The following is a 20,053-nucleotide window of genomic DNA, read 5'->3' as shown; positions in this document are numbered from 1 at the left end:
GCATTTCATGCTATGTCATTGCACAGCTGTTATGGCTGTTCCACAGAAGCTTCTTGTACAATCACAGTTGTAACAGAAAACTTTCCTATTACCAATGAGGTTTTGTGTGTTTTCACAGTAAATGAAGACTTTACTACACTGATTTAAGCACAGGTTCTCCTGCACACCCTCATCCAAGAGCAGTCTGATAGTTTAGTAGTATTCTCAGAATAAAAATGACCCCTTGTATAACTGTATCCTTACATGAGTTTGTAACCACAATATAGTTTTCTCTGTTTGCATTGAATGAAGTCGCATGTGAAATATTTCTAGATTCTTGAGCTGTTGTGTATTCCTGACCTCTGCAGACTTTAAAGAGACTAAATATCATCCTTGCAAAAAAATCATAAACCAAAGAAAACACTATGAAAAGATAGTGTAAATAGTAATAAGTATGATCAACTAATGATGATATTGAATGATGGGGTAAGTCAAGGCCTCAGAAAGTCCTTCAGATCTAGAGAATTTAAATTCTATAGATTCTAGAATACATATCTTGAACTGTATTCTTTATTACCGAAGGCAGCTGCTACATAATTAAGAATTGCTGTTAATTGTATTTTGGTTCTATACAAAGTTGACTGTGAAAAATACATTCTGACTCAATAATTATCTTCTCTTTTCTTGATTGTATAGTGTTTTGGCTGGATATAATGGTACTATCTTTGCATATGGTCAGACAGGCAGTGGCAAAACTTTTAGCATCACAGGAGGAGCAGAACGTTACAGTGATCGAGGCATTATTCCCAGGACTCTATCTTATATTTTTGATCAACTGCAGAAGGTATGGAATATGTTTTCTGTTTATTTTTAATGTCCAGTTTACAGATACTTAACTATTGCAAGAGGCTGTTTCTGTTTCGAGGAAGCCCTAAAATTAATGCTGAAGAAAATATCTAACTTGACACAATACTGTATGCAAGAATACATTTGTAATAGTTTTGGTTACCTGGCTTATTGGAATAGACTGAAAATAATGGACTTCAATGGAGGGGTTTTTTTGTAGGTTTAAGAGCCATGCTATTTTTGATTGCTGCAGCATACATTCAGATTACATAATTGGTTATCCTTCTCTTAACACTTATATCAGCTCCACTCTGGTTTTGTATTGCATGCATTGCATTTCATTTTGATATTCTAGGCAACGAAATGAGTGAATAAGTGAAAGGACGTGCCAGAGTAAGCACATTGATTGTTCATTATGTTTATTACGTTTGCAAGAAATTTCATTTTCCTTTAGTGTCTGAAATACTTACATGAGTGAACACAGTCAATCATTTTGGTGCTTATATAGCTGTAGGAGGCAAAAGTGAAGAGAGTAGTTTTGTGTAATTTATGTTTTGTCTCTTCATTTACTCCACCAGGCCTATGATTCGTTAAAGATTAATCTTCACATTTTAACAAAGCTATTTAATTAAACCAATTTAAATATTATTTGGCATCAACATCAATCATTACATTGTACTTTTATACTCTGTCATTCATGTAATACAGGGTACCAATTCATATTCATAAGGTATATGTCTCAGTCACATTAACATACCCTGTCTCAGTAAGGGTTAACTACAGTAAGTAATTACTTTGGCTCTTTGGAAGTATGGCTTTGGCACATAAAAGTACACATAGTATTGCAGGTGCACAAAAGCTTGCTATTGTGGCAATGGAAATTAAATAAACCCCCATGTGATCATGTTGCCTTAGACCTTCTGCTGCATTCACATGACCCCATGGAGGACTTTTGTGGTGAAAAGTGAACAGGTTGATTATGCAATTGCCGGCAATGAACAGTGTCAGCACACCAACATTCTGTTCTAATGCTAATTATGTCATAAAAACAAAATAAGATGAAAACTAACTAGTTTATTTGTCATCTTCTCAGCACATAGTTTCTACAGAAATAAAAAAGTTTCCCTGGGTTTTGAATCAGAAGCTATTCCTGATTATGCTTATAAGGATATTTCTGTTTTCCTGCCTCCAAATCATTGTGTTTCTTTCTTGGTGCATCGTAAAGAGTCTCTTCTTGGTGTTTTATCTTTCCACTTGCTTTTCTTTTCATATCTTTCACCTGTTTCTTTATATCTACAATTGTGCTTTGGAAGATGCTGACACAGTAGACAAGACATCTGCGTTCTAACCCTAAGTAGTATGAAACAGGAGACAGTGAAATCAGGGACACAAAATACAAGACTTGTGAAGCTCTGAGTTGCACAAAGACAATGCAATTTGAAACCAAGGAAAGAAAGCTTTTTGCCCTAAATGAGAAGCAAATCAAGCCCTTTGTTTTTAATAACATCTCCTTTTAATTTAGAAATTCTCGTATTTCCACAGTTTCCTGTTTGAACAGTTTCTTACTTCATTTTTTCCATCCATCTGTAGTGTATCTTTTAAGTCATATCCCTTGAAATAGTGAACTGTCATTATCAATAAAATAAAAACCCACAGGAAATAACTATTCAATGAAAATGAAAAGTTATATCTTGAAGTATTTTGCAAAACAACAGCAGTGGATTGGATTATTAAACTTCTACTGTGATATGAGTACTTTCACAGTGGCTTCATCTGTCTGTGAAAAGAAGTGACTGGTTTTGGGGTTTTTTTATTTTATTTTGGAAATCATAGCCCACTATTTTGAGGTTTGGGGCAGAAGAAAGTTCTATCTGCAAAACCCAGTTGTGTTAAATTACATTTTGGCAATGTAATATACCAAAAAAATGGGATTGCAGAGAACAGCGACATCATATACACTGTTTAAATGTTATAATAAAGAGAGTGAAAAGCAGTATGTATCTGATGTTTCTAAATGGAGTAAATCTTATTTTTGTTGTTCCTTGCTTGTTTTTTTTTAAAGCGTAGTTTTTCTATCAATAATATGAGGGTTTACCTTTTTATAATAGCATTCTTTTCTTGGTGTAGATGTGAAAAATGTCATGTTGCATTGTTCTGTAAGCAGGCTCCCATGTTCTAAATGTACACAGACTTTTCTAGGTATAAGGAATCAGTTAAAAATCCCAGACTAAACTCATGGGTATGGTGGAGTTTTGGGGGGGATTTTTGTTTTAGTGGGGTTTATGTGTGTATGTGTCTGTTTTAGTTGGGGGGTTTTATTGTGTTTTTTTTCTTTTTTTTTTCCTTAAGCTTTTATATATATGATAACAGAAAATATGAAAGTATAACAAATTGATAATGTATACCATACCCAGGAAAAGAAAAAGAGACAGAGTGAGAAATTAACATAAAAGCAGTAGCGATAAATTTGTTATCTAATCTAACTCTGGCTTCTCTTTGTAGCACTTCCTTTTTTTCTATTATTTTTTTTCCTTTTCTTATCCAGGACAGCAGTAAAGTGTATACAACTCATGTTTCCTACTTAGAAATCTACAATGAATGTGGTTATGATCTGCTGGACCCAAGGCATGAGGCCTCCAGATTGGAAGATTTGCCGTAAGTAATAGGACTACTTAAGAGAATCATCAAAACCAGCAGGAATCATTTTCGTATACCCTGTAGCATTGTTTGGGGACTTTTTTGCAGCTGTATTACTGATCTCAGTGTTAATTTAATCAGTATACTTTGTTTTCTCAATTTTATCAACACTGCTTTAATTTTCTGTAATTTTGTATGTGTAGAGGCTGGGGAGACTAGATGGGAGTAACTGAAGATGAAAATATTAAAAGTGTACTTTGCAAAGGAGATCTCTTGCAGCCACTGAAAACAAGAGAAGGTACTTGTTTTTCTCATGACAGCCTGTCTCTGTATGGTGTACATGACTGTGTGGGGCAGAGACATATGTAACAAGCATTATTTCCTTGCAATAGTAGTGAGAAAAGCTCCCTGCTTCTACTCGGGCCTTTTCCTTCAAGGATAATTATATATTTTTCTAGAATATGGTTTGAGGAAATAAGGTAAGTAACAGCTAGAAAATAGGCCACAAGGAACTCCAAAGAACAGGATGTTTACTTCAGAATGGATGATTATTATAATAGTTTTCATTGGTCAAACACCAGCACTTACTAATACTTGGAGAAGGGTAGTAAATAAAGATTTGTAGGTCATGAACACTCCAGCCTGCTGAAATTAAAAATTTCTAATTTGTAGGAAATCCAAATCCTAGTTTCCAAGTCTGAAATAAGTTTATAGTCTTTGCTATTCTTTAAATAACTAAGCAAACAGTAAATGTGTATGAATAAGTGAGTTGTTGACTGGATTTGCAAATGCTTCGAAATAATACTGGGCACTATAAACTTTATCACTCAACATAATGGTAACAGAACCATGTAAATAGCAATTAAATAATTGCTTATATAAGAGCAGGAAATGAACTGAAAACTTGCAATGAGAAAATAACTGAAAATCAATAGAATTTTATATTTAAGTGTCTAATTATGTTATTTACATACTATTAAAAGAATTTTATTTATTAAAAAAGTCTTCCAACACAATATTTTATTGTGTTAGAATAGAACTTTAGTTTTCTACACAATGCAGGGTAACTAGGACATACTTACAAAAAATTTTTGAGATTGATCTTTATAAAATGAACTAGTCTAGAGATTAGGAAGGGAGCAGACAAATGTAGAGTATGAGACAATTGGTCTCATTGTTTTGCTTTTTTCACCTGTAAAATGGAAGTAAATTTTAGCACCTTATGACACATCGGTGCTATAAAGACTGTGTATATTTACCAGTGTCTTTCATGGCAAAGTTTAGAATTTTAATTTAAGTTATTGTCTGCTTTCTGTGCTATGCAGACAAAAAATTTACATCAGAGGCTAATTTGGGTAATAATTTAATTTTTGTGCCTGTTTTTACAGTGCAGATTTTTTCAAGGTTTTATGTAAAAAAAATCTGTTACACTTTATTCAGCTTATTAAAGTTAATGCTATTAAGTTATTCAAGTTTATTACATTATTAATATTATTTATTAAGTTATTTGAAATATTTGAAGTAATTTCATTTGACATTTTATGAAACTGAATTTATTCAATTGAAATAAACTTAATTTGATTAATTTAATTGAAACTTTGAAACAGATATTTGGGGGTCATATAGCCTGGAAAATATCTCATATTTTGAAACTAAGTACTGACTATCTGCCAATAATTATGAATTTTAGAGTCTCCAAATTGGTTTATGTATGGTGATTCAATTAAGCTTAAGAGTAACTCCTTGTTATGTATTAGGCTATTTAAAAAAGTAAATGTTGATAATTTGGTTATAAATTAAGGATAAAGCACACTGGGATAATCATAATTATCTGTAAATTTACGTAGTGTATACTATTGCAGGATGGGTTTTAGTGAGATAGTAAATTTTTCTGTGCAGAGTGATCTTAACAAGTGCTTTAAGGTTTTATTGTATGTGGACATTATTATTTCCAGTATGTCATTTGTCAATTAAATGTGTGCTGTACACTAAAACTATACCTTCACCAGTCATATTAACTCATAATGCAGTCAGGGGCAGGAAACAGGGTATGCACCACCACATGTGTAAGAGTATTTAACTCATACAATATTTTTTGTTTATTTTTTAATATTGTAGTTTGAGAATTCAAAATTTAAAAAAATATAGTGCCATTTTGAGCTGGAAAGGGATTGTGAATTGCAGGAATGGGTAGTTGCATGATTAATTATTTTAATTACTCGAATAATTTTCACATATGACAAAATAGAAGTTACATGTAAATAGTAATCCCATATTTTAAAATTTATCAGATGTTTATTATCTAATATGTATTTAATATTTCTGAGAATTTTATGTGCTTAAAACCTTGTAGCAAAATACTAAATAACCTGACTTTCTCAAGTTTGTATGAAAGTGTATATTTAATGAGAATATTAAAAGGAACTAGTATTTGTTGTACTGTAAAAGGGTCACATGGTGCATAATTTTCTGTTGAACTCCACAGCAGATCATCTAGGCTTTAAGCACCATACAAAGCCAAAGGCAGGGTATTTACCCAGTGTGCATGGGTAAATATTAGCTGTCAGTCCTGATACTTTCCCAAGTATTTAAGATGGACAAGAAGAGTATTTAAGAAATGTGTCATTTTAGAAGAGTAAGCAAAAAGATTAGTTAACCTCATAAAGTATGCAGATTGCGTTGGAAGAATATTTTTTTATCCATATTCCTGCAAAAGAAGGGGATGGAATTTGAATCAGAAATATGTACTTCTGTCTAGCAAACTCTGTGTTAATGGGTTAATGTTACCAGTTCAATGAAAAGAATAAACACAGATTGCACTCAGGTAATAGAAGTTATGAAAAGCGCACTACAGGCTTGTTGCTAATACTTGAAAAATGAGACATAAAATTGTATTTGATGTTTAAGGCAAAGTGAATAAATAAACTTTTTAAAAATTGTCCATTGCATGATTAGATTTGGAATCTCAACTGCTGAAGTCAAGGTTTTGTGTGTAGCCATACTTAGTATTTTCTGTAAACTATGAGATTTTCATCTTTAATCATTTCATTAGAGTCTGCCAGGTGAGAAGGGAAGAAACTCTCACAAAAAAAAAAATCCCTGGTTTTCTGGAAATAAATTCCTGAAAAATGCATAAATGTAGTTTATATATCTGCACATTAAAATTTTAATGGAGAGAAAACAGTTTTCTTGATGTAATGATATTACATGTAGCCCATAGAAGATATTCTTTGATATACCTTAATGCTTCATCCAAATTGTCTTAGTTTACAATTTTAACTTGTTTAACTTATACAAAACTGACAGTGTTTTAATTTTGTGACATTGTAACTGAAACCCAACATATGCAGATGCAAAAAACCTTTGAAAAATCTTACGTGTTAGAATGCAAAAATTCTGTTTGTAGCTGTAGAGGGTTCCATGTTTATGCGAGGAAATTATGATTGTTTTCAAACATGTAAAAAGTATAAAATTGTTACTATAAAATACAGCTGGTAGAAGACTATTTAAATACTTACTACCACCTCATGTTTTCAAAAAAGTTTTGCAGGACTGTTCAAATTAGGAATATTTTTCTGAAGCTCTGAATTTGTGTAAAAGCTTTTCATCTCCAACAGATTCTCTATTGTAGTGTATTTGTAATTTATATAACTCAATGTTACTGAATCTAACAAATTTCACTTTAGTTACAACCTACCAGTACTCTTCCTAACTAGTTCGTATTATTTATTAAGTAAGAATTTTCTTGGCAATGAATAATTACAAAAAAGTAAAGAAGGGGGTTATACAACTATTAGTCAAGAATGACTTGATTAAGTCATAGACAACTAATAAGTTACCTCTTTACCTGTCCTACAGCAGGTGACCCTCTTGCATGTGAAGACAAACTAAAATTAATGCTGGTTTACCTTAAAATGTTAGCCTTTAAACTGCAGTAGTTGAGGAGCTACTTCTCAGGGAGCTTAGACAACCATTAATCAGGAGTGATTTGTGGCACTAAGTGCCATGGTCTAGTAACCATGACGGTGTTGGATCAAGGGCTGAACTTGATGATCTCAGAGGTCTTTTCCAACACGATTGATTCTGTGATTCTATGATTCTGTATAGCCAAGGGAAAATGCAATCTGAACTTCCAGCCAGCATAAGTGATTCCCCACCTTTTCTATAAAGTCCTCTTTGAGAGGGGGATGTGGAAGTTTAGGTGTGATGCTGTCAGACTTTAAAAAAGAAAACCACACTTGAAGCTAAGAGCCAATTAACTTTAAACATCAACAATGATGGGTGTATCAATATATATTAGTAACATATATTAGAATTGTTATGTTTCATGGGATCAATATGAAATATTTTCACTTTAAAAAAATCTGTAACTGGATATTGGTTAACTACCTCAAATGGGTTTGTACTCTTCTATTCTCTGCTGCTCTCCAAGGACTTTAAGAGATACCAAACTACTGAAATGGAAAACTAAAACAACTAGTATAATAATTCCTATGCTATTAACAAAGAAGGATAAAAATAAAAAAGGCTAAAGGAATAATTTTCAACATATATAGGAAATATATTTTTGTAAGGTTAAGCTTTTCTGTTTGTTAATGAGGAGACAGCTTAAAACTGTTCTGAATCATTTCTTCGAAGATTATGATTTTTTTTCGTTACGGTTCAAACTATATTTTAAATGTATACAATAACTTCAGCATACATTATATATTGTTTATTTACATCCAGATTTTATGTTGATTTGTTTTCTGAAAACCAGTAGGAAATCAGTGAAATTTCTCTAAGGTGACTTTTCTAAAAGCATTTGATAAATAAATTAATTCAAGGCAACTTCGCTTGCGAATGTCAAAGCCTGTTTAACAAACTTTTTTTTTTTTTTTTTTTTTTGGTACATGAGATTACTGCAGTTGTCTGCAAATTCTAACATATTTTATATGTTTTTTTGTTATGCAAACCACCAGTCTCATTGTTTCAGTTTGGACTCCTTGTTCAGCATGGTCGTGTCAGGGGGAGAGACTGTGCACAGCTCTTTCCAGATCTCAGTAAGAGAGCCCTGACAACAAATGGCTTACTAATGTAACTGCTTCAATTAGACAGAATAAGAAGAGGAATATAGGTTGCAAGTGAATTACATCCCATCAGGTGCTGGGTGCCCTGCGTTTGTGCAGCATTGGACAGGGCCTGAATGGATTTCTCCACGGTGCACTGCACAGAGCAGTACAGTTCCAGTCCATGAAGAGAAGCTCTCCCTTTTGGCCTTTTGAGCTATTATAAAATTTGCTTACAAGAAAACAGTTCCATTCTAAAAGGTATTCTTATGAGAGCTTAGTGTATTTATTGTGCAGCCAAGGGATCTGCGCAGTGCGACACAGGCCCGAATGCCCCTCTGTGTGTGCAGCACATCACAGGCTGTGCCTGCTCAGGGTCACTGTTGTGTGAATCACTCACTCCTAAATGTGTAAGTCTCCCAGTCATGTCCGTTACATGCAGGACAACCAAAGTGTGTTTTTGTTGTCTCACAACAGAATCCATTGGAGACAGTGGGAAAGACTTCCTATCACAGTATGACGTGTCAAGCAAACAGCCTGCACAAATACTTACTCATCTCATAATTCTGCCATGTCTCACATGCCAAGGAGATTATGCTCTAGGTCTATACTTCAATGGAAAATCATATCTGTGTTCTATTGAAAGTTATGTTGGTAGCTGAATAACTTTGTAGCCTTACCTCTTGAATCAGTGTTGACTTTGTCCTCTATTGTGGTATTCAGGGAGTTGTACTTCTGAAAGATCATTTTTTTGGGGTGATCTATAAAATTATTATCTTGATCATTCTTTCTTAAAACCTAAAGCTCCTTGCAATTTTACAAGTCATTAGCTATACTTATCCATTAATTTATTCTGTTCTTCTAGACAGACTCCAAGATGCATGCTTACTGCTTTTCTCTTTTATCTTTTTCCTAAATTTATTATTGGCTGAATACTGTCCTCCTCACATTGAAGTAGTATCACTATAATCTCCTCATGTATATCCTCATATGTTATTTATTTGTATCATTATGATTAATTTTTAATTGTTTATGAAGTTTTTAATATTGTTCTAGATTTCTTCAATTCTAAGCCCTAGAGATGGCTATAATAATAGGAAACTTGATTTTTAAAATTGTAATTTTTTCCAAAATATTTTAAGAGGTTTTTTTATTATTTATATAACATATGAGACGGTGTTAATTAATCAAAGGTAGCTTTAAGTTCATTGTTTGCCAGTAACAAGAATTTCGTAAATTAAAGCATTCAGTGTGCAAGGCTCTCCTGCATTAATGGCAGCTCGGCTGATGCAGGAAAGGGCTGGAGCTAATAAGAAAGCCTGATCCCATCCTACAGGCTTCCTAGCCAGTTACTAATTCCATCCCTTAAGCCAAATGGAAAAAATTCTTTGTTTATAAAGAATACAAAACCTTGTCTCTGCCTTCTTTCAGTCATTATGGATAACTTCACAGAATTTTTCCACCCAAGTTAGAGCCATGAAATGTAAAGATTTTACTAATATAGCAAATGTACTCTAGAAATTATTATCATGCTAAATAGTAACTTTATAACACTGTAAAAAATAATTTTGTTGTTGTTTTGGAACATACCATTCTGAGGAAGTTTTGATAGATGCCTCTCTAGATGTGCAAATGTAGGCTTCCATTTGGAAATCTTCCTAATAGTTGCAAGGCCACTGTATAGGAGGCTGTCACTGTTTTGTGAGGTCTGCACTGTCTCATTTCTGATATATTAATCTTCTAGAGCTTTACATCCAAATTAACATCTTACTTCTCTGGAAATTATTTCACAGAATCACAGAGTATTCTGAGCTGGAATGATCGTTGATCAAAGTGTAGACTGAAAAGATCCTTAAAAGTTTAAATACTATGCCAAATGTGCATAATAAAACAATATTGTTTTCCTAGATTGTAAAAATAGGTAGATGATGCTTACCATGCAATTTCAAATATTAAAATTAGTCAGAGCATCATACTGCAATCAGAACCACTCTGGGCTTTACTGTGTCATGCATGCACAGGTGGAATTGCAGATAGAATACAACTTGACAAAGCAAGAGCAGAATTATGCTTTGGGGTTTATGCTTTGAATGGGGAAGCTGAGTTTTCTGACTGTATTAGTAATGTCTTACACTACCACACAAAAATAAGGCTATCATACATGGAAAAGCAATTGTTATGAATACTAAAGAAGCATTGTGTGTACTTTTACATGTGTTTATTCTTGAAAATAGTGAGAATAATGCAATTGTTAAAATTTTTTCTGTATATCTATTCAAATGTTTTGACCATCAGACTATGAACTACTTCCCCAATATCTAAGTGCAATGCTAGGGAATGCTACTTAGATGCTTGATTTGATTCTGTGAGTTTGGGGGAAAAAACAAAAAAGACAAAACAGAACAAAACCATATCTTTCTGGTTTTGAAGCAACTTGAAGTAATTAACGTGCAAGAACTATCTACTGATAGAAACTCAAGCCCCATACTCCCTCTTGTGGTTAACCCTGAAGAACGTGAAAAAGAATGTATATACATATATGTAAACATATAGGTGTATATGTATAGATATAAAGTATTATCCATACTTACACAGTAAAAATAGGTTTTTTTATAAAAAAACCCTCTAACTTCTAAAAAAGTTCTAACTTGCTTGTTTTAAATTGTCTCAGAACATGTAATTCACCCTGAAGCATAGGTTATTTATCCTCAAATTTAGTGTACTTCCATTTTAACAGATTCTTCCCTCTGGGAGTTTTCCAAAGCCAGTGAGGCAACTACTTGGCTTCCATGTTGGATACTAAAAAATGTTCCAAATGAGGAGATCCTAATGGCTACTCAGTAATGCCAATAAAGTTTAACTCTAAGTAACCATTTCAAAAGAAAAAATTCTTATGTTAAAGGACTATTTGAATAAATTAGAGGGGTTTTCAGTAATATTTAACAGCTCTCTTGGAGCTTTTGCCATATCCTTGCTACTTCCATCTAACTTCCTTTCTGTAAACTTTACGGCTTATAGAAGTACAGCTAAGAGTGTTTCTGACGTCAGTGGAAATAAATAAAATCATTCTGTTTTCTTGCTTTTAATTTAAGAAAGGGATAATTTACAGTTGTAGTTACTACCATTTAAGAAGAATGAAAGGAGAAATAGTCTTTACAAATGCAAAGTTATTAGAAACATGTTGACTACAGATGTGTTGATTCTGAAATATTCCATGCCTATTTGTACATCAAGATTATGGTATGTTTTGTGTATCATCTGTGCTTGGTAATAGAAAACAAACCCCCACTTATTATTTGTTTGTGATGATTCATCTAACCTCTTGCTCTTGAGAGTTTACTATATCTCATTAAAATAAAAATCCTAAAGCTTTCTCTAATACTAATAGATTTCAACTATTTCTTTTCTGTGTGAAGGTTTGTAATAAAGGAATAAAAAGAAGTGACATTTAAAAAAATCAGCACTTCCTTTAATGGGTATAATTTATTTTTCACATCTTTAGTTCTTTCATCATGATTGATTTAGATTTCACCTTTTAGGTACATGCAATCAAAATGAAAGTATGGAACAAATATTGCTTTAAAACTATAGTTTTCATTTGGTGGTTGTTTTTTATTTTCCACATAGAAAAGTGACAATAATGGAAGACTCTGATCAAAACATTCATCTGAAAAACTTGTCTCTTCAGCAAGCAACCAATGAAGAGGAAGCCTTAAACCTACTCTTCTTGGGAGACACCAACAGAATGATTGCTGAGGTGAGAATTGCTGCTCCAAATCCTCCTTAATGCCACCAGAGTTAAAATGGTCATAAACCTCTCCACATAAGATGTATATTTTGGAAGTCCTTGGAGATAAATTAGTATATTCTTTCTGAGTGTATTTCCACAGTGAAAGTAAATAAGCTTCTTTCTGATGACAGCTTTCACTTTGCGAAGAGCTTTCTGTTTTCCCATAGTGAATCTGATTGGTGGTTGTTGATGTCTTAACTTACCGAAATTCAAATAACTAGAATACAAAAGTTCTCCTAAAGTATAGCCTGACTTTTGAATGTGGCATGTATTATCTTACATATACATTTAAAGATTAGAAAACATGCCCTTACACAGGATTGTCAGCTACAATTCCCACAGAAGTTTTTCCCTGGAAGTGTTCGACACCAACTTGGATGAGGCCCTGAGCAAGCTGCTCTAGTGGAAGGTGTCCCTGCCCATGGCAGAGGGAGTTGGAACTAGGTGATCTTTAAGGTTCCTTCCAACCCAAATCATTCATGATTCTATGATTAAGTACTAAATTGCCTTTGAAGTGCTTACCATAAGTTATCAGTCCCTTCTTTTTTTTCTTTTTATTGCATAAACATGTTGTGTTATGTGTAAAAATAGAACAAAAAAACCCAGCAAAAATCCAGCAAAAACAACCCCCAACAAATAACAACAACAACAACCACCAAATCAAAAGGAAAGAAAAAAAAACAGAAAAACACTCAAAAAACCCAAATGGTAGTGCAAAGCAAATTCAGAATAAATATATGCGAATATGCAAAGACAAGCGTGTTTTTACTGCTTCTGAAAAATTAAAATGAAGTGTTTCTATATCCAAAATCTGTAGGATTCTTTTTTGCCTTATTTTTGTGCTTGGATGAGGAATGTAAATATAAAAAGTGTATTGTAAAAAGTGAGCACTGACAATGTGTCTTTACTACAATACAGTTAATTCTATTTTAGAACTTTGTGGGTTTTCTTCCTCTGTATCTGTATCACCAAAAAGATATATCATAAATCATTGACAAGGAAGACACTTAAAGCATATTAAATAGTTAAGTAGTTCTGTGTTCTTGCTGGCTGACCACGTACACCTGAGCACAGGGGAAGAAGCAGTTGATCACAAAATATAAATTGTCAAAAAAAATACTTGTTTTTTCTTTCTCGAGAAGGACTATTTCAACAGTTACATTTTGAGAGGCAAGAAATAATCAATTTAAGGGCTGTTAATAAACATGAGTATTGAGTCAAGGAACTGCTTCATGATATTGAAATGGAAAAATTGTAGAGGAGAGGAACTTGAAACGGTGTAGTAGGGGAGACAAAAAGTTAACATTGACTTCAGAAGCTTTAAAACCTCTCATGATAGTGAGTAATCTCAGAATATTCAAAGTTGGAAGGGACCCACAAGGATCATCAAGTCCAACTCTTAACTGAATGGCCCATAAAGGAATCAAACCCACGATCTATGCCATTATTAGCACTGTGCTCTAACCAGCTGAGCTAATCTCAGGGTCAACAGAAAAACAGAATTCGTTGTATGGAGAAAGATCTTCGGAAAATCTCTGATCAGTCTAGAGGCCCTCTATGAAAATGAGACCAAATATATAAAGAATGATATGCTGCTGGGTGACAGGATCATAAATCAGCAATTGTAAAGGGCAATTTTGTTTTGTATTTGGAAAGAGAATATATATCCCAAACACTGAAAGTTATGAACAAATAGCAAGACTAATAAACATGGTAAGTCATTAAATGTCAAGTTGAGGTAATGGCCAATAGCAAAATATATAGAGATGAGTAAAAGATAAACCAAGTCAATAATGATACTTAAAAAAAAAAAAAATCTCTAGTCTTCAATAGTATGTGTTTCAGACTGCTATCAACTAATGACTTTTGCTGTACTTTTTCTTTGCATGAATTTGCCCAGATGCCTTTTTTGACCCTGCCAGATTTTTATCATGAAATCTCATGTGACACAAGGTTCCATGTCTTAAGTGAATTGTATGAGGAAAATGCTCTTTAGCTTGTTTTTAAATCTACAACTTGTTAGTTTTATTTGGAACATGTTAGTACTTGCTAGAAAACAATAAGAATAGACATCAGATTGTGCAGCACCCAAATAGTAGAGAATTCACTAATCTAAATAGCTTGGGTAAGCAAATGCTGTGCCAACATCAGTTTTGCTGCTTTTGCAAGAGTTTTTTGTTATATAAACACTATAAAGTTATTGTTTCATTGATCTTTAATAAAAAATACTTAGAAGAAAAAATGCTGAGAATACTTGCTTGGAATAACTACCACATATTGCAACAATATTTACTTTGCTTAGTCTGAATGCTAGTATGATTCTAAAACTCCAACTGAGGTTGATTTCATTGTAGAAGTTTTTTTTATGTACTTATGTCATAAATTTTTCCTTTATGATTGCAGCAGGTATGTTGCAGTACAGTTCAGTGAACTTACTGATTGCTGCTTTGTCTTAGCATTACAGAATTTATCCCCATTATTATATGGCATTTTGCACTTAAGGTGACTGTGGTACTTTATATGATAACATCAGAATGAGGAACAGTGTTTGCAAAAATGGTAGATTAATGTAGACATCTAAGAAAGAGGACTTATGACCTAAAACATAACTTCTTCAGAGATTAATATTTTTAAATCTTAATGATGATAATACTTTTTGAACTCTCAAGACTAGAACCCTTTTAAGTAAACTAAAAAAAAAGATGCAAGATTAATAAACCTAAGTAAAAAAGAAAGTAAAAGAAATGCTTGATTCATCTTTTTTAACAATGACAAGTTTGGCTGTGGAAAAACTCAGACAACTGTCTTGGATCACATATGAAATCTGTAGCCTCTAAAATTGCAGTCTGATGCTTTATCCCTTAAATAACCCTTCTTTGAAGAGTTGATTATTTTGAAAATAAGAATGACAATTTAATTTCTGCATCACCTGTGCTAGTCCAGTCTAACTTGTGATTTGAAGGCTGCGTTTTTCCTTCATCAATGATTGTGCTAAAAAGAAAGCGATCATAACATTAGAAGTATTTTACAGGCTACATTCATTCATTCATTCATTAAATGTCAGAACCTATGGGAACATTTATAACTGATACTTCTTTCCCACACATAACTATATAGCTCATGAGAAGGGAAAAAAGGAAGCTTATCTAATTTTTGTAGTATTACTTTATTAGTCAGTGTAGAACTGGTCCTTTCCTCTAGTTTTGACAAGCTGTGGAAATGGTAAGATGGGAAACATCTGTGCACAAACAATTAATAATGTAAAAATCCAAATAGGAATTTTTTGTTTCATATTTTTCCAGAGAGAAATAGGCAGAGATCAAACCCAAAAAACTGATTCTTTTGTTGGCAGCTCTGCCAAATGTAAGGGCTAAATTTTTTGGTTATCTCATAGTGCCCAGTTTCTTGTTCCATTTGAATGCATGAGAATCTGCAGTGACAGGTTATAAAATCTGAACTCATTTTTTGTATTTTAATTTTGTAAGCCAGCTTTGATTTAGGTATCTATATGCATGCAAACAGGGGATTTCAAAATCTAATTTGCAATATGACACAGGTCGTAGCAGCAGTATCTTAATAAAGCTCCTGTGCAGAAATAAGTGTTTGGCCATTTAGGTAGTGTTCACAAACCATTTCATTTTGGTTTACTGTTAATATATCTTCAACTGAAGTGGTCTTCTCTAAGTTCTTGTGATGGGAATCTCTTATGATCTTTGTCCTTTCAAAATAACATGCCTAAACCTCTGTGATTTTGAGAATTCTTGGTATTTTTTAGTATTTCTCTTAACATAGCAGAGTAAGATAGTCTCTCTCCCAAGGACATGCATTGATTTCCAAACTGTAAAATCTTTATCTGAGATTAATGTGTCTGAGTGCTGCAGTTGTATGTACAGCTAGACTTTAATTTTCCTCTAATGAAAAAGTACGTCATTTTAATGAGGAAGGAGATGTTTCAGTATATGGTTTTATACCTGTAGTGCTTAATTTTTTTTAATTTGGAAGACCATACATACTACGCCGTATTGGTACTGCATACATACTACACAGTATTTTGTATGTTCCATCATTTAAAATGTTCAAAGTACACATGGGGGAAGCAGTAAGCTTTTGGCAATGTTTAAATACATTTATTTCAAGAAAGAATGGAACTTTTAAAGATTTAAAGATAGCTGTGGGGACTGACTTGTGACCTCTGAATTGGACTCATTCTGTTTGTATTTATTGTCCATTGTTATTCTCTTGAATATAATTAGAAAGACCTTGTAGTATTTGACTGCATTTTTTATGGGATACAATATGAAAAATAGGATTTGAATGTGGGAACATATGAGATTAAATGACACTTGACAAAAAATGCATGGTTATCCATGTTAGCGCTGCATTCCAGAAGGAATTAAAATTTTCTGCTTTGCTAGATTCCTCATTGGTGTCAATTATTAATTTATTTCCACTCCAAAAAACCTGGTATTATTAGCACTACATGGCACTGTCATTTCAGCACAGGTGCTTTCATTTCAGTGTGTGATAAAGAAATCACTAGTTGTACATGCTACTTTGAATAGTTGTTAAAATGCTTTGGGATTTATATGGATAAAAGGCACTATATAATATAAAGTTTAATAATATCCTCACCAGGGAGTATTAATTACTTTAAAAGTTAGCTGAGCTCCTGTGGTCTAACTGTTAAACATGGAAAGATAAAGTATTGCTTTCAGGAAATGTTTGCACCTATTCTGATCCTTATATTTTCATAGCAAAAATTTTTCAATTTCGACTGTGTCAAGTGTACTTAAGTACACGTGAAGAGCCCTTTCACTTGCACCATATTATTTAGAAAGGAAACTAAAGATATATTAAGGTCTCACTCATCTACCAAATATAAAGGAGAGAACCTCCTATCATCAACTTACATACTCTTCCATATAGCTCGGTTCTGTTGGAAGTGGTGGAGTTTATATTCCTTAGGCAGAGATATCCATCTGAACTGTGAAATGACTATAGCTGTCGTAACTTCTTCCTACAGATATCCCTTTGAAAGTAGCATGAGATTGGAGAAAATCAATTTGATATGAGTCTTGGATGCTGTCAGTACTTTTCTCTTTTGACTTGCTCTTCTTCAAAAAGTTAAAAAGTGAAAAAGCCTTAAGAGGAAAAAGAAACACTCTTTTTAAAGAAAATTTTGTACCTTTTCATTCTCAAAAAATGCAAAATTTCAGAATCAGACTTTCTTCACTTATGCATTGGCTAGTCACTAATTTACTCACACAGGGAATTCACGTTCTTCTGCTGTTTAAATATTTTGATTCAAGGAAGAAAAGATTCCACTGGAATGGTATAAGCTGCCAAGTGGAGATGGTTTGCAATAAGGGCTGAACAACTGCATTTATCACCTGTAAAATCTTTTTGTCCCAGCAGTCCTGAACTCTCTTATGTATTTTCTCTGTCAGAGTGTTTTGGCAGCTATAATCAACACACTATTCTTCCAGATAGTAGCAGCTTCTCTTAGTCTAATGGTGATTTTCAAACAGCTTTTCACATGTCTTTCTCCTATTTAAGAAACCTGCTCTTAGGTCCTCAATTATTGAGAACTCTATTTAGACCAGTAGCATCCATTTATGGCTATTCTTAGTGAAAACAACATTTATAATAAGCGGCAACAAATTAAATATTTGGGAAATACATAAATTCCTACATAGGGAAGAATTCCTGCAGTGTTTTGTTGACTTAAAATAGGTAAAAATTAGATTAAGATGGACAACTTGGACTCCAGCAAATTTTTGGTCATTTTAATGACATTTTCCTTGCCAGAAACATCCAACTCAGATGTTTCTTGCAGGATGACTGTGCTGTAGATTCTCATTTAAGTAGAAACCACCTTCTTGCAACCATTGTATGAATAAATGTAATAGTTAAGGTCACAAAGTTTCTATACAATTTATTTAATTTCAGCAAACAGGTATATTTTGGTCCTGGAAAGAAACAAGTCTGGGTTGGCTTCAAATATGCCTTGTTCATTGTTTCCAAATGAAACACTGTTGCTTTATGAAGTCGTGATCTTAAATGTTATTGAATTCCTCTTTTACCCTGCCACAAATGGGCAGCAACAGATGACCTGGCATTAATTCTTTTGTAGTGTTCTTGTGATATCACAAGGCATCCAAAGTCTGCTTAAGTGGTTTATGATGTCACAGAATTCCTGGAAAAAAACTATTTCTTTGTAAGTAACTGCAGCTCATCAGTTGTTCTATATATAACTCTCACAATAGCAACCATCTGCTGAGAACCAGGCCACTCCCCTCCTTCTTTTTTTTCCTTCATCACATCAAATTAGTGTGAGGATGATTTCATATACATATGGTTTGAATACTGCTAACAAAGCCAAAATGAACTCTGAAAGCCACTAAAGGAACATTTTAGTAGGCTCTGAGACACTGTCCAGAAATTTTTGTTTTTTGGTTTTCAGTTTTCAGTTTTCAAACTTTCTAAAAAGATGAATGGTGATTCTCAGAAGTTGCATATCTAAGATAGCAAATACCCAACCAAACAACAACAACAAAAAAAAGGCTTGGTTTTGGACTGAAGATGCTGACAAGTCATCATTTCTGTTGTATGCTTTTCATCTACTTATGTGGTAAAAGAAGCAAAGTGTGGGAGATTATGACTGCAATTAATGTTTCACGATCTCATCCTATTTAACAGTTTAAATTTTTATTGCTTCATGCTTCCTGCAATAGTTCTATCAGAGTTTCCTACATATTGGAACTGCAAAGCAAAGATAGCATTACATTGTTAAAAGGAGTATTGGTGTCTTATTAAACCATGATTCTACTCTGAAGAAGGACTTTACAAAAATATGAGTTTGGGATTCTAGCCAATGACTCACAAATCAGCTTCATTCATTTTTTCATTCACATGAAAAAAGGAGGCTGTGGAGAGAAAGGCAGTAGAATTTCTAATGGCCAGTCCAGCCAAATCTACTTGGAACACACAAAATAAAGTTGTGGCTAGTGTATTGCAGTAGACAGTAAGGACTGAATAGAAGAAATATTGCACTGTTTTGGAACTCAGAGTCCTTAAACTATTTCCTTTTATACTTCAATTTTTTTTTTTTTTTGCCTCTATTAGCGTTAAACAGGTGTGACTAAAAGCACATTTTGAAATACATGAGGCTTTGCTGCATCGTGAAACACAAGTTTGCTTAAGAATATTCAGAAGTATGGTAACTTCTGCTTCTTTTACAGCAACCTTTACTTTTTACTTCCACAGCTGAATCTGTATTGATATTTGATCTCAGACTTATCTGCTTAGATTTGTCTACAGTATAGTATGACTACATGTCTGTAGTGCAAAATATCCTCAAATATCAGTTCTGTTGAGGAGAATGTCCTTAAATATTAATTCTGTTGTGGATTTTGAGCTGGAAAAAATAAAATATCCAGTCCTGCTTCACAGAGCTGCAATAAAATTATAGCTGTCCTAGTAAAATAAGTGAAGCTGGCTCTGATTAATCATGGAATCAGAATTGCTGAATAAAGTACATTTTCACAGCATATAACTTTTTCTTAGTATACCTGCATTTTAAGTAAGTTTTGGAGTATTTTCTCTCTTTTCACCTTTCCCTGAGCCTATTTATTTTCATTCCAACTCTACAACTCACTTCCTCTTCATTTGCTCACCTCTGAAGACCTCATGGCACTCTGATGTTCTGATGCTCATTTCACAGGACTGCAAATTCTAAAATTCCTCATCTGTA

The 20,053-nt window shown here is 33.3% G+C and overlaps 1 protein-coding gene across 10 annotated transcripts in view; it reads left to right on the top strand.

Moving 5' to 3' along the window:
• Positions 1 to 20,053, top strand: part of KIF6 (kinesin family member 6) — a 163,267-nt gene that overhangs the window by 11,973 nt on the left and 131,241 nt on the right. For all 10 annotated transcript variants that reach the window (XR_007903786.1, XR_007903787.1, XR_007903788.1 and 7 more), the window contains exons 4-6: positions 676 to 823; positions 3,371 to 3,480; positions 12,138 to 12,267. Coding sequence is in view for 5 of the 10 variants with exons in the window: in XM_051782878.1 (XP_051638838.1) it covers positions 676 to 823; positions 3,371 to 3,480; positions 12,138 to 12,267 (388 nt within the window). In the remaining 5 variants the exon portion in view is untranslated. The remainder of the gene's footprint in view (positions 1 to 675; positions 824 to 3,370; positions 3,481 to 12,137; positions 12,268 to 20,053) is intronic.

The sequence above is a fragment of the Manacus candei genome, unplaced genomic scaffold, assembly GCF_025592945.1.
Source record: "Manacus candei isolate 608988 ecotype Guabito, Panama unplaced genomic scaffold, ASM2559294v1 h1tg000017l, whole genome shotgun sequence".
NCBI classification, from domain to species: domain Eukaryota; kingdom Metazoa; phylum Chordata; class Aves; order Passeriformes; family Pipridae; genus Manacus; species Manacus candei.
The sequence above is the reverse complement of the archived record's forward strand: the minus strand, read 5'-3'. Positions and strand labels throughout refer to the sequence as shown.